This window comes from Coffea arabica, chromosome 5e (genome assembly GCF_036785885.1).
Source record: "Coffea arabica cultivar ET-39 chromosome 5e, Coffea Arabica ET-39 HiFi, whole genome shotgun sequence".
Taxonomy (NCBI): domain Eukaryota; kingdom Viridiplantae; phylum Streptophyta; class Magnoliopsida; order Gentianales; family Rubiaceae; genus Coffea; species Coffea arabica.
The window spans coordinates 53572362-53587000 of NC_092318.1; the positions used below are offsets into that span (position 1 = coordinate 53572362).

Below are 14639 nucleotides of genomic sequence, written 5' to 3' on the forward strand. Positions count from 1 at the left end.
TCTTAATATGTAATGGTGCAAAGCATTCCAATTCTCTTTCGAAGCATTTTTTTTTTTTTTTGGTAAAAGCAACAAAAAGGTTAGCAATGTTCTGCGCAACAAAAAGGTTGCCACTATTCTATTTCATTCTTCCGTGAAATGAAACGAGGAAGCTATTGCTTTGTAGACAATTAATGCAAGTGTGTACTACTAATTCCTTTAACTTTACTTCGCTAAATTTTGTTTAATTGTGAGCAAATGTGGTGAGTACAATGGGAACAAAATGTAAACTCGAGTTGCACAACGTTTAACAGTTCTCTACGAAGTAAAAGAAAAAACCCAAATTCACACATTTCACTTCATTTTTTTCCCTTCTCTCAAAGTCGAATTCCCCTGAAAAATTAATTAGTGAAGTAGGCCTACAAATAGAAGACAAAAGATGGAAAAAGAAAAAGAAACAAAAAAATGGAATATTACTGATCCAAAGAAAAGCTAGAACATGAAGCTCAACCTGCGTTTAGACTTGAGAAGCATTCTATCTTTTGCCCTTTTGCCTTTGGAACCAGAAATTAGTGTGCGGTAAAACATTACATCAAAGCCCAGCAACCGACGAGCTATGTGGGCAACCTACGACCCAAGAAGAACAAGTCAGTCATTTTCTTTTGAGAAGACGATCACGATCATTTTAATGCCGTGATGCCTCCACCGTTCGCTGGCAATGTCCGTTTCAACTTTGGAACAAAGATAGCTTTTTATTATTCCCTCCCAAACATTTTGACTACCTTAAAGTTCCCTTTCTCCTCCTTTACCAAACCATTACGTGATTTAAAAAAAAAAAAAATTTCCCCCCTTCTTTATGCATAGAGAACGATCTAGGCGATACAATTGCAGTCAGAAGCCGTCCAAACAACATCTCAGTTATCTACGTTTGCAGATAGAACCGAATATATACCCAAAAAGGACAGGTTAATGCCGTAACCGTTGCTGTGATGCATCCTCCAGATCTTTTCTTCTCCTTTGTTGTGTAAATAAGGAAATACTAACATTGCAATAAAGATGCATTCTCCGGATTAATGAAATATAAGACGGGTAAGGCTTCATGAAAGCCCAACAATTTAAATGAATTCATTACAACCGAACCAATATGTTGATTTTGCATGCGTCAAGGATGCTGAAATCAGTCCATAGCAGCCTAGCTTTGACCATCCTGTCTACATTAAAGAAAATCGGATCACAATGAGCACATCTGACTGGGGATCACAAACGTGCATTCTTCCCTACGTTACGACTTATTATGTCTCCACTAACATATGGTTGGTTGGTGCCGGTTTATTGAGACAGTTATTTTCATTTTTCACTAGATGAAATAATTATTGTTATTCCAATTCTATTTCTTTTTCAATAGCTGAGAAATTGCTCTTACTGCTGTTTGTCTACCGGTTCATGTTGTATATTACTTTGTTCAAAACCACGACAATTACCGGGGCTGAAACATTTTGGGTATATGCAAATTCAATTGGCAATTATGTGACTCCATATGCAAGTAATGTTAGTAAACCCGTTAAAAACCAGTGGCAGGTAATATACGTGTTGGTGCCGAGCTTAGTGTTCTTTCATCCGGATCTCTTGAAAGTAAAGCCTAGCAGGCCCCGTCACCCGTTCCTCCACAGTTAACAGAAAATCAAAATGAAACATTACGAACAACAGTGCCCTATGGAGAGGACCCGCGAAGAATTACTTTCTCCCACCAACAAAGAAGAAGATATTTCCTCTGCAGCTGAAAGTCCGGTGGTGCAATTTCTCTGCTTTTCTTTCTACCCTCCGCTCCTTTTTCTATATTTTCTTGCATTCTATATTCAACTCTTCATACCCCAAACCACGACCACCAACCTTTTTCCTAAACCCCTCAAAATTGACAATAATCATCGGTCAGATGTGTCCCCATGATGCTGCAGCCTTCAAAAATGCGTACAAGTTTCTACTTGCCACATGGACTAAAATCATAGGGATTATAGACTATCGTCTTAATAATCATCAAGCGAGCTGAAATGAACTACACAACGGACTGACTAGTATCTCATCAGCAGCCATAATCCGACAAATACTCACTTCCAATAAATTCCAACCGTGTTCCTTAGCGTTGCCAGAACCTACGTTTCTGCTCTTGCATCCGTCTGCCACAACAAAACAAATACATCAGCCAGGCAATCAAAACTTCTGCATCATGCATAAAAGTTACAAAATAAATCTGCCTTAGGAGTACGCTTGATTTGAAGGAGGAAGGGACGAGTAGGGAATTTAAGACCGCTTTCAGCATCATCAGCCAAACAGTCTAAAATAAATGCACGACACACCCATGCGATCAGAACAATTGGACACGCCCTTTTTCATATCAAAATATGAATAAAGATTTGTTACCCAGACACTAATCGGGATGACCAAGATTAAATGGTAACGCTTCCATAAATATGAACAAACATGAAACTGCAAATTTAGATTTCCACAAAATTCTTTCTTTTTATTGTGTTGGGTCTCTTTTTTTCTTCTTTATTCATTGAATTACAAAAAACTTGAATCCCTATCAAATGGGCACCTAAAAATAACTGGACAAGGAGAAACAGATGCATCAGCAACGTCCACTCTTGAGTTTTAACTTTTAAACTGAAAGTGAAGCTAAGACAAACTTCACCTCTGATGCTCTTTGGAGCGTTGAATGAACTCTTTACCAACATCATCCCCTTTGTATGAAGCTAAGACAGCTCGAATATCAGGTGGTCTCACCTTAGCAACATCTGCAATCAAACAAGGTGACTGTAAATCCTGCTTCGTAAGCTCAACTAAATTGTCAACCACAAGTATCTTTTTGAAAGCATATACACAGGCTCACATTCAAGAAATGGAATTAGATCTAGAAGTGCTGTGTCTTCTGTTTCACCCTTCCATGGTTTTACTTGTACAGCATTTTCTGGTTGAAGGGTAGTTTCTGCTGCATGAGCACTCATATAAATAATTCTGGAGGGATCCCTGTTCAGCATTGAGAGGTCCTGCCACCAGGGAATGCACAGAGTACCAAGTGATATCCATCAAAAGAAGCTTTGATCAGACAATGTAACAAAACAAGGAAAATTACAAGTTATTTACCACTGGACTAACTTTGATCAGGTAGTCTATTCATACTAACAGACTTCAGATCATTGCAGTATGATAGAATGTCTGGACTCAGGACTCAATGTCTTGTTTTTGCGAAGCACTACAATTTAAGCTTGATCATTGTATCCTCTCTAAATATAGGCCTAGATTAAATTTCTCTAAATGCACAGCGTAAGAGAAAACAACTTGTTCATTCCTCGAAATCTTTCCTTGTGGAAGGCAATGAGTGACAACAGGTTGATGTTGCATTTCCTTCTCTAAGTGCAAGAAAGTAAGATTCCTAGTAGATCTCTGTTTTAGAAGACCTTGAGACATGCATATTGTTGTCCAACCTAGGCAATTCTGAGAGTACAACCAAAACTAGTCCAAAAGAATTCTTTTGGCAGACTTTGTTTCGTGTTCTAATAAAGTGAATAGGATCGATAGAACCCCAATTTAGAATATAGGAGCAGCACTCAGAAGAGGCAACCATTTTCCCTAATATTGTAACCAGTTGCATAATAGTTATTATATTTCGATTCAGTTGAATATTAAACAAATCCTCTTTTTTTTGGTAATAATATATCAAAAAACAAGGTAACAGTAAGCAGTAGGATGTAGCTCCCTTCATGAAAAGGGAAAATGAAAATGTAGATGAGATGTAGGAAATAGTAACAACATATACAAAATTTATGAGAGATTTTTTCTTTTTGTGTTTTTTTTTTTGTTTTTTTGGGGGGGGGGGGGGGGGGGTAGGGAAAGAGATAAAGAAGAGCATAGACATACTCTATAGTGCTTTCCCTTAATATATCTAGTTGAAACTCTATCTAGCTTCTGTCTGAATATTGTTTGCTGTGGGTCTAATCTCTGAACCACAGGGTCCACAAACTGCAAATGACAGGAGTAATCATCACAGAATTTGATAATCCAGAACCAAGCAACCCAATACAAAAAGGAACATGAAATTACCATACTCATTTGGTCAGAGTATACAATGACTTCGAAAAATTGCGAAACATGTTCTAAGAAGGCATCAACACCAGGTCTTTTAAATGTTCTCCAACCCCTGTCACGCTTTTGAAGACCAAAATACATAAGAGTAAGTAACATTAATTAGCCTATTATCCAAAATGCTAGTTACTTACAAAGAACCTTCTCAAAACCAGCTACAATACTGGGAATTCGTTCAGGATTTGCACATTGTAAAAAATATAAGAGGCAAGAGGTTGAGACTCAATGAAGAAGGGAAAGTTCCTTTACCACAAAACAGGACTTCAGTTTCTATTATGTTATAGTAGCATCCATATTTGTTGAATTCTAGAAACACAACATTTCGTGCTATTTGTTCAGATAAGATAAAGAACCAGCCATCTTGTAGGTACAAGGACTCTATCATCTCTAACACAACTCTGGAAGAACCACAATACAACTACTGAAGAAATTATATCCAGAAAATGGGAACAGGGTAATTTAAAGTCTTCTGGTTGATCCTTAAATGCTATAAGCTACACCATCAACCAATATATGATCATTAATAGCACAATTACTAATCATCTATTCAGTATTGAAAATTTTACCTTCCAATCAGAATATACTAGAGTCTCATTCAAATCCAGAACAAGAGTGAGCACGCGCGCCTGGTTTTCTTCAGGCAGCATGTCTGGTAGTAGCTTATCAGATGGTGGTTCAGAAAAATCCTACCACAATGCAAAATTTCGTTAGATGTAGGGAAAATAGAAAGCAAAAGAAGGAAATAAAAATAACTAGTCAAATCTATAACGGTCAGAATTTCTCAATGTTCATAACCACTCAACTCGAATCTGATCTTCAGCCAACCTCCGTAGATCCAAGTAGAATTCAACTAATTTAGCAGGCACTGAAATAACATATAAACAAATTAAAACGATGGGAGCATAAAGAATATTAATATTGAAGGAGAATAGTAGACAGTATGGAGCTATAGGAACAGTTTTTAGTCAAGAGTTTCATTAAAATTTGTTACCTTTTTTCTTCTCCAAAATTCCCCACTGAAAAATCTAAGAGTAGACTCCAGATGTCAAACACAACAGGTGACATTCACCATATATTATCCCACTTAAATATGTTCAGAGGCTTATTTTCTGTTCCCTATTAAAATAGTTCAACGTTCTTGTAGCTTTAAGTGAGAAAAGAACACAATCTGAAACAACAAATAATAAAGAGTACAAACGGTTGTATTCACCTGTCATTCCACCTGAGATCAGCAATCCTTTCAATTTCTGCATAAAAAGTATAAAAAGAACATTATCCTTCAAAGATGCAGGCATTACTGCAATTAAGATAACATGTCCAACCAAAATGAAAGTGAGAAAAAATTATCAATATCCAATATATCATGCACCTAGTTCATCATTGACTCTTGAGGTGACATTACAGTTAATGCTCATTTAAAACACCAAACCAGCAGATAACCTTTTCTAATCATTAAAAACTATATGCTTTCAGTACATAAACGTTCTTATCTTTTACCTATCTTTCCTCCTTCAAAATGAGTACTTGTCATTTGGTAGAGTACTTATACATGTAAACACAAACACCACGATAGGTATTTAATCACTTAACTGAAATACAGCCAAGAAAAGAATATAAAAGCACTTGAATATTTCCCTCAATCTGCTAAATGGCTTAGTTCAGCTCTTGATACAGAAAGAGGTGTTTGAACGAAATGGAAGAGAGGCTTGCAGCTTCTCAAGTGGATATAACGGCTGCTTTCATGAAAGGTTTCAAAAATGCAGTAGCATACTCACATCAAGAGTAGGTGCATCATCCTTGACAGTGTAGTTTGTATAAGCCCTCAAAGCCTCTGTTTTCTCCGCAACCTCTTCAAGAGTATATGCTGTGGAAAATATCAACGACTGTCAGTAAAAAAGATAAGTCAAAATCTCCTTGGCTGTAAATCACAACGACATTTCATGCAGGCACCAGCTTGATTCCCCAAACTTAAAAAATGCCCTGGACCTATTGACTTTTATCAGGAAAGTTGTATAAGTTTCTCAAAACTCAAAATTCATCTTTCTTGCATACCCAAACAATTAACAGGAATCAGATATACCCAAAGATTTGGAAACTTCGGAAAATACTCCAATCAACAATACGGTATGATAAAATACGGAATATTAGCCCAATCAAGCAATAATTGAATACTCGAAGCCTGATATCATGACGTGACGGAGGAAAACAAATAAACAACAAACAAGCTAAAGGTCTTGGTTTTAAACCTTTCTAACACGGAAATGGTTCGCGATACAGTTTCTTCCTTGTGTAATATAACATATACACTCATACCACAAACTCCCGTTCTTGCCCTATGAACCAAATATTCAACTATTTACATCCGCAAAAAACATTTTCCAGATTTAAAAATAAGATAGGAACCACAGCAATATGCATTTTTATCTTTTCCTTTCTTACCAACAAAACACCTCAAACATAAGCCTTTTTTCTTTTTATAACCTTAACTCATTCTTCACATTATCTGCAAGGAGAAAACCATAACAGCCCACGCTTCGTTGCAAACCCATACCCCTCTTAAACTTGATCTGGGGCCTACTGATTTGCATCGACCAATTGTCGCACCCATATCAACACGTGTACGTCAATTTACATAAGCAATAAACAAAATATGCATATTTTCTATTTTTATCATGTGCATGGGAGAATGCAGTTTTTACCTGAGAACCGAATTTTTACATAGACAATCGTCACCACAATTTAGCAAACAACTCACCATTCCTGCCTAAAATCCCATAAAACACGTCTACGTATCCTATGGCAGATAAATTTGTCGAAACGAAGAAAAAAAAATGCAACTTGCTTCTTCTCGGAATAAAGGCATTCCATCAAATTCCGCATGGTTAATTAAATTATAGCAAAATTAGGCAGAAGCGAACCATATGAGGCATAGCCAGCAGTGGCAACGCCACCGGTGATAGCGGCAAACAGGCCGAACTTCATAAAACCCCAGGATTTCTTCTCGGCAACCTCGGGGGGAGGAGGAGGCGGCGGCGGAGAGGAACCTGCGGGAGGCGGATCGCGGTACAAAGAAGATGCGGAAATGAATTCTGGATCCCGATGTGGCTCATTAGCGTAACTTGAATAAGATACTCGACGACCGTTAGATTTCGAAATTAGTGAAAAAATTCGCGATCGAGTCCGAATTACGGAGTACATTGTTGAAGGATAAAGATTCGATTAGGGTTTGAGGTTTAGCATGGAAGAAGCGGGAGGACGACAGCAGGAATTAGCGCAGGGTTTTGCGAGGGGGGTTTTCTTTTGTTCTTTTTTGGGAAAAAAAAAATTAAATAAAGGCAGTCCAGGGTTGCCGTAGAGAATAAAATGTTACTCGGAGTAAAAGTTCGGGGATCATTTTCACGGACGAATATGCCCATGGATCTTGGCTGACTTTGCCTTTCATTGAGGGTGTAAAACGGTAAAAGCCTGCAATAATTGGCTTCAACGCCGCAGCGGTCAAATGAGCTCTAATTGGGTAATTTCACTTCCACACAGGCAAATTTCACATTTTATGATCCTTTTTTCGTTAGTCAAATTTTATGTATGAAAAATTTTAATTTTGGAAAATGATACTTACTTAAATAATACTGCTGGTAAACGTTCTTGGAGTTGACCAATTCATGTGAAACTAGCTCTTATCCGGTCAAGCAAGTATGAAATACTTTATTTGTTGTAGCAGTCTGCAGAATTCGCAAAATATGCAAAAAGGCTATTTGAATGCATTTTCATTTATTTATAGTAAAGAAAACTACGGCATAAAAGCCAATTGCTCTCATGAATTTTTTCTTGGGTGCCAAGCAATTCACTTTTCTTGGGTGGCAAGCAAGAAGCCAATTACTCTCGTAGATATTTTCGAGCTTGTATCGTTTGAATTATTAATATTACTCGAAGGTCCTACAAGCCTCTGACCAATCAATAGGCTCAAAGATATTACTTTGCAAGACATACTTAATTCTATTGCCTTAATTACCAGATTTTTTTTAAGAAAATAATTAATACAGCAAATTCTTCAATTTCTTTCGCCTGTTTATGCACACGCCCAATTCGAAGACAATTGCAGCTTACAGAGGAAAGGAGGAAAAAAAAATATTAAAGTAGTTGCGGAGGGAAATGGGTAGCAGCTGGTAGAGGATTCTGAGCCCATTGTGTAGCATATGTGTTTGGATAGGAGATTATTTGTCCAAATATATTTACTTACATCATCATTATAATTTTTAATACATTTTTTTATTTTTTTAATTATATTTTTATCTCAAGTACATCAAATCATAAAAAGTGCTACAGTAAAAATATCTCAAATAATTCACAATCCAAACACATAGTTATTGGACAATCAACGGACGGGGAGGCGCAGAAGCAAGATGAGGAGGTCGTGGCAGTAATAGTAACGATCTTGAACCTCAAGGGAGGTCATCTGGTGCCGTGGGGACTGAGAATAGGAGTCCTCCTATTCTCTTGCTACGTTCGAAATGCCATTACACTGTCCGAGGTACAAGAAAGCAGACTACGAGAAGATGGAGGAGTGGAAGGTGGACGCGCGTGCTTCTCAGAGAGAGAGAATATGGGCTCAATCTCAAGGGAAGCCTGGAGGAGGAGAGGAAGTTTGGCATGGGAACTTTCTTGTGGCCTGATCAACTCTGATGCTACTAGCTCAACTGCTCAAGCATGGCAACAAAATTAGGAAGTTCCTATGGTATTAATTGCTATGCACTTTGTAAAATTAGGAGGTATGGAATGCTTGTTGTTATTCACGTGCTTTAAGCAGTTGTACGAGCATTTAAAGATGGTTTGCATGCGCAAGCTTATCGTTCTTGTTATGTAACAGGCTTTTTAGGTAAAATTTATCACTTGCATTAGTACTAGAGGTGGCAAAATGGGCGGGATGGGCGGGATTTGCTTGGGTTTGTGATGGAATCGGGTCATATGGGATTGGGTCCAATCTTACCCATATGTATTTTGGGACTAAGTTGGGCGAGATCACTTTGGGATGGGTTTAGATTGATCCCGCCCAATACCCAAATCTATTTTCTACATATTTTTTTCCTTTAATTCATTTTTATTTTTTATATAATTTTAATATTTTTGATTTATTAAATTTTTTTAAATTTTATTAAATAAACATGCAAGTGCTTTATACTCAGGATTCCCATCAAAAATTGGATTAACAAATAAAGGAAAAAATAGATATACAGTCATATTCCAACATATATCAAGATGGCCAAGGTACTTAAGGTATTGAATATTTATTCTCATCATTGTCCAAAGATGACAGGTCTAAATTGACTGAAATGTTGAAAATTCTTGTGGATAATGACTAGGAAAACTACTAGATTATATTCTCTAGTATGACTATAAAAATTGTTAAAGATAATTTTTGAATCTAAGACTCCGTTTGGATTGGCTATTTTTTCAAAAAATAAGTTTTTCAAATACAATGTTACAGTAATATATAATAACTCAAAAAACATCCCATCCATATTAGTATATCAAATATTTCAAAAAAATTTTATAGTAAAAATTTTTCATATACACTGCTATAATAAAATATTTCAAAAATACCCCCCAAAAATAGTTAAACCAAACAGAGCGCTTGTTATTTGAACCCAATGGGTACCCAAGTATTTCCCAAGTATTCCCATCAATTAATGGGTACAATTGGGATTTGTCCCATTTTAAACCCAATATCAAAATCCAATACCCATCCCGCCCAAAGTCCCCATGGGCATGGGTAACCCATTGGGACTTGGGACAAATTGCCACCTCTAATTAGTACGAAAACAACTTTGTACAAGGAATTCAATACATGGAAACTATTATAGTTATGTTCCTTGTAATTGTTACTCCCTCCGTCCCACTTTGATAGTCTTGTTTTCCTTTTTCGTCTGTCCCAAATTGTAGTCCACTTTTCCATTAAGGAATGTAGTAAACTTTCAAATTGTCTAAAATACCCTTATTAAATATCTTGTTATTAATACATTGTTATTAAATACTAACCCACTACATTGAATACATTGAGCTTTTCCAATGCATAGATAAATGAAAAGTCTATCTTAGCATAAGGGTATTTTAGGAAATTATTAATCTAAATTTATGTTTCCAACCAAATTAATTACACTTTCTTAATCTGTGTGGAAAAAAAACCAAGACTAACAAAACCGGACGGAGGGAGTAGAATATACCAATGACCTATTCTTTATTTTTGATTGTGACAACATAGTGCAGTTTAGCTGGTAAAACGTTACAGCGGTAAATGAAGCCAGTATAAGTTGATGCAGGTGGTAAGCGCGGATTATTTTTTTCACAAAAAATCGTGTATTTGAATCTCATTGTTTGATGTGAGGGTTGTATTGATGGGCAATTTGTAAGTATGTCATAATTTGTGGTGGTGATCGAAATCAAATTCACCCAAACATTTCGCATCAATACACACACAAACACCTTTAATCGACGAATCACAAGTTTGAGTCATAAGTGGAGAATCACTAATAATTTTCTTACAAAAAAAATATTTGTCAAAATTTATTTACTTGTATCATCAAGACATTTTTAAATCATTTTTTAAATTTCATATACATCACATTAAAAAAATGCTTTAGTATTTTTTTTTTAAAAAAAAATATTTCAAATAATACATTATCCAAACACACTCAGTCTATATTTGATTGTTAGTAGCCAAATCACAAGCATGCATTTTATAAGCCACTACTACTAATTAATTAGTAATCACAAGTACACATGATCGTATAAGAAAAATTAATTCTAATACTAAACTAGTAGTTGGTAAGAAGTAACCAAAGATAGGTGTTAGTAACTTCTAAAAAAAAATGAACAATTACTCAACTTCTAATAACCAAAGATCAATTACTAGAACATCGAAAATTTACAAGGGCTTTGACTACTATTAACCAAAAGTAAATTCCTATTAGTGACTTTAAAAAATTACTATTAATATGGCTGGTAGAAACCAAGTATAAGTTACTGGTAAGCTCAAGTAAATTATTAGTCAATTAGCTATTAGTAACCCAAAAAAAAAAATTAAGCATAGAAATGTAAAATTACGTTCAACTTGGTTGCAAGGACAGATCAGTTACTAGTAATTTGTACAACTCATTCACACAGACACACCACTCATAGCAGGAAAAGTAGTTACTCAGCTATTGTAATCACCGCCGCCCGGGAGAAGTGAATAAGAAATTTTGGTGCGTGCGTGTGTGTGTACCATTGGGATCAAAGGCTTAATTAATCAAATTGCCAATTCCCGGTAACAATGAGTTAGGCCAACTATTATTCACCTAAAATCATGAACTCATGATATAGTGTGTAAATATCTATTTAGATTGAAAAGGTGTCAATTTGAGGTCCAAAAGTTGCACACACTACCAAGATTTTTTTTTTTTGGTTGCCTGCCCGGTATCCGAAGTTTTGCCCCGACTAATTCGGACCCGACCCGCGTCGCGCACCTGACTATGGTGGGTGAGTCTCCCAACAGGAGTGTCTGCGTACACTAGGACTCGAACACGAGACCTGCTTAAGCGAATCCGAGCCGCTTACCACTCGGACCAACCCCTGTTGGTACACACTACCAAGATTAGCCATCTACCCCCGACATATTTGTTGGTTGTGCCCAAAATTCGAGTTGCTAATTGCTATTATTTATGGCAGTTGCAAGTTGCAAGTTTGTGGAATGCTTTTGCCTGTGGAAAACGATCCACCCCGTGGCAAGATATAAGAAGTTAAACCGTACGTCCAAGAAGAAGACAGCCAAACAATAGAAAAAAGGTAGGATCCCTCATTTTAGTGCTTGTATTTTGGGAGAAAAATTGGTGATCAATAATCAGGAAGATGCATTTAACTGGTTCTTTTTGCATTACTGAAGGACTAATTTTTCACCATTTATAACCTTCTCGAGTCCTGCTGCCTACTAGATACTATCTAGTAGTGATGGTCGAAACAAACTACGACCGATATCATGTTCCTAGAAACTTGAGGGCAGTTGATTTCATTTTTCAGGTGGACTAATCTACTAGTTAATCTTAATAGTCTCCCTCTCTTGTTTTTTTTTTTTTTTTTTTTGAGCCTCGTATACTTCAACTCATTTGTATCACTCCAGCTTAAATACACGTATTATTGCCCCAAAGGCACCATCAATTCATCACCATCCCAACGTTTCTAGACAGTGAAGTAGCTAGGTGGGCAGAATTCGTCCATCAAGGGGGAGCTGAAATGCAGTCAACTTCAGATTTGATAAACATGAGGAGGATCGCTCTTACCTTACAACTCGGTTGAAGGAGGACAGCTACACACTTGAAGAAGAGGATATTCAAGTAAAATGCCCACATGGATTACCCCTTCCACATGGCAACAGGCAATCTTAAACCATCCACACACTTCTCTTTGGGGGTAGTTGGATCCCCTTAATTAATTAGTAGTACTAGCAATTTTAAACCCTACTAGTATCCAGAAAATTACAGGTCCTCCCCATTCATTTTCCTATCCTTATCCAAGGCTATTTTTGTCAAATCAAATTGCACAGAACGACATGACCGCAGATACACATATAGTAACGCCTATAAAAGGGAGAAGCCCATCTCCTATCAAATTAAAAACTTCAACTTCTCTACCTCCTTCTCAATCAAGAAACTAGAGCCAACGTTTGTTTTCTCTCTAGAGATTGTCATCGTATTAAGGAGGAGTACAACCTCTTGCATTTAGATGAGGAAATGGAGTATTATAACTTGGAGAGTTTAACTCATCATCAACCAATCACCCCTCGGACTCTAAGGACCGTCACCCAGTTTTTACTCTCAATTTCGGTATTTACCTTCATCTACTGTTCCCACCGCTCATCATGGTGCTGTTTCATGCTAAATTCTATGAAGTACTACTTATCAGCTATCTCCTTTCACGGCTTGGACAAAAGCTGGATATTCCTCATATGCAATGGGATCTTAATGGCCGTAGCAACCACCTCTGCGGGCTTGGTTTCTTCTCCATCTAAGGGGTTTGACATGGATGACATGGCAGAGAATCATGTTATTGCAGATGGGCCGCGTACACCTGAGGAGTCGAAGGAGGACGTAGAGTGGTTGGCAGAGCCAATTCCAAATGCAGTTCTTCAAGTAGAAGAAATGGAAAATGATGAAGAAACTCTGAAAGTAGAGGACCAAGGGAACCAAGATGATCCCCTCTTTGAAGAAGAGCGGGGAGGAGATCACTTAATCGTGATCGATGAAGATCATGAAGAACAAGAGCTGGAAGGCGGAGCACCCTTAAAGCAGCCGGAAGAGCCGGGAGAAAGTACTGAAGCCGAAGCTGAAGAAATTAGAACCTACTATATCCTGGAAGAAACGCACCGTCAGGAGAATGAAGAAAATTTGGAGGCTGGTGGATTTCACTTGGGAGAAGAAGTGCAGGTGGAAGAAGAGGAGGAAGAGCAGGAAGAAAAACGCGGACTGGAGAAGCTGAGCACAGAAGAGTTAAACAAGAAGTTCGACGATTTCATCAGGAAAATGAAGGAAGAACTCAGGATTGAAGCTCAACAGCAGCTGGTGGTGGTGAAGTAATCATGATGACAGTAACAGTATACAGTAACATCTACTATCATATAATTAGTTATCAAAAAATTTTCCATTTTTCCTTCTCCTTTGTAAATCGTTGTGTGCCCTTATGCATGTTAATTACATAATAATTATTTCAGCAGCAATAGCAGGTCTTCATCCTGTAGACATGGTTTCAGTCTTATTGTTCATGACTTAGATGAAATTAGTTAGTCTGTGCATGGTATGTGCAATTCCTTAGTTGGTCAATTCCATGTTATTGCGAGGTAGATTAGCCTGATGTTACTGTCAAGTCTGTGTTCTTGCACAACGTTGTTTAGTGGGGATTGGGGAGTGTGAATACGTTATCAAAAAGATTTTGTTACGAAATCTGATTAAAAACTTGGAAAAATTTCATGGGAAATCTCCAAGTTGTCCTCAGAGATTGTATATCGTACAGTTCCTTTCCTTGTAAGCACCGCAAACCAATCCCTACGAACCAAGTATCCAGAAACTTAATTTTCATAATAATTGGGACGTACTTTCTACATGAAAGTCAATCATTATCGATAAGCGGTGTATATCTCTCTCTGCAGCTTCTCAAAGGTCAAAGCTCAATCCCTGCTTCTTGTTACTAGAAATCCTTGAACACCGAGAATAAACCGAGTTTTTCTGATCCTAACCTATCAGATAATTTCCCTGTTTCAAATCTCGCTTCTAACTTTTTTACGCACACCTGGGCGGATAATTGCTCAGTACTCTAATAGACAGCAACCTTCAAAATTCTGCCGATAAATCTTTCAATGCCTAACTCGAGAGAATATTTGAATTGGGATTGTTTATCATTGTTAAATAACAAGCTGTATATTATGCCAGAGAAGAGAACTGAATACTTGCTTTAGTTTCTGATCAACGTCACTTAGCGGCGAGCAATTATGGAAAAAG

The 14639-nt window shown here is 37.1% G+C and overlaps 1 protein-coding gene across 1 annotated transcript; it reads right to left on the reverse strand.

Annotated features, from left to right (window-relative positions):
- Positions 1-1517: 1517 nt before the first annotated feature.
- LOC113687976 (mitochondrial import inner membrane translocase subunit TIM50-like) lies at positions 1518-7445 on the reverse strand. Its single transcript, XM_027205548.2, has 10 exons — positions 7038-7445; positions 5895-5983; positions 5330-5366; positions 4923-4984; positions 4686-4805; positions 4078-4182; positions 3895-3996; positions 2867-3023; positions 2669-2771; positions 1518-2153 (listed from the first exon to the last, which is right to left on the reverse strand). Exons 1-10 carry the CDS (start codon positions 7315-7317, stop codon positions 2114-2116), a joined length of 1095 nt encoding a protein of 364 aa, XP_027061349.1. The 5' UTR covers positions 7318-7445; the 3' UTR covers positions 1518-2113.
- Between the last annotated feature and the right edge of the window lie 7194 nt (positions 7446-14639).

Coding starts and splice junctions, on each gene's coding strand:
- LOC113687976 (XM_027205548.2), bottom strand. CDS start 7,317: ATGTACTCCGTAATTCGGACTCGATCGCGAATTTTTTCACTAATTTCG. Junction 4,985..5,329: donor GATCTCAGGTGGAATGACAG/GTGAATACAACC, acceptor ATGTTATTTCAG/TGCCTGCTAAATTAGTTGAA. Junction 4,806..4,922: donor TGGCTGAAGATCAGATTCGA/GTTGAGTGGTTA, acceptor GCATTGTGGTAG/GATTTTTCTGAACCACCATC.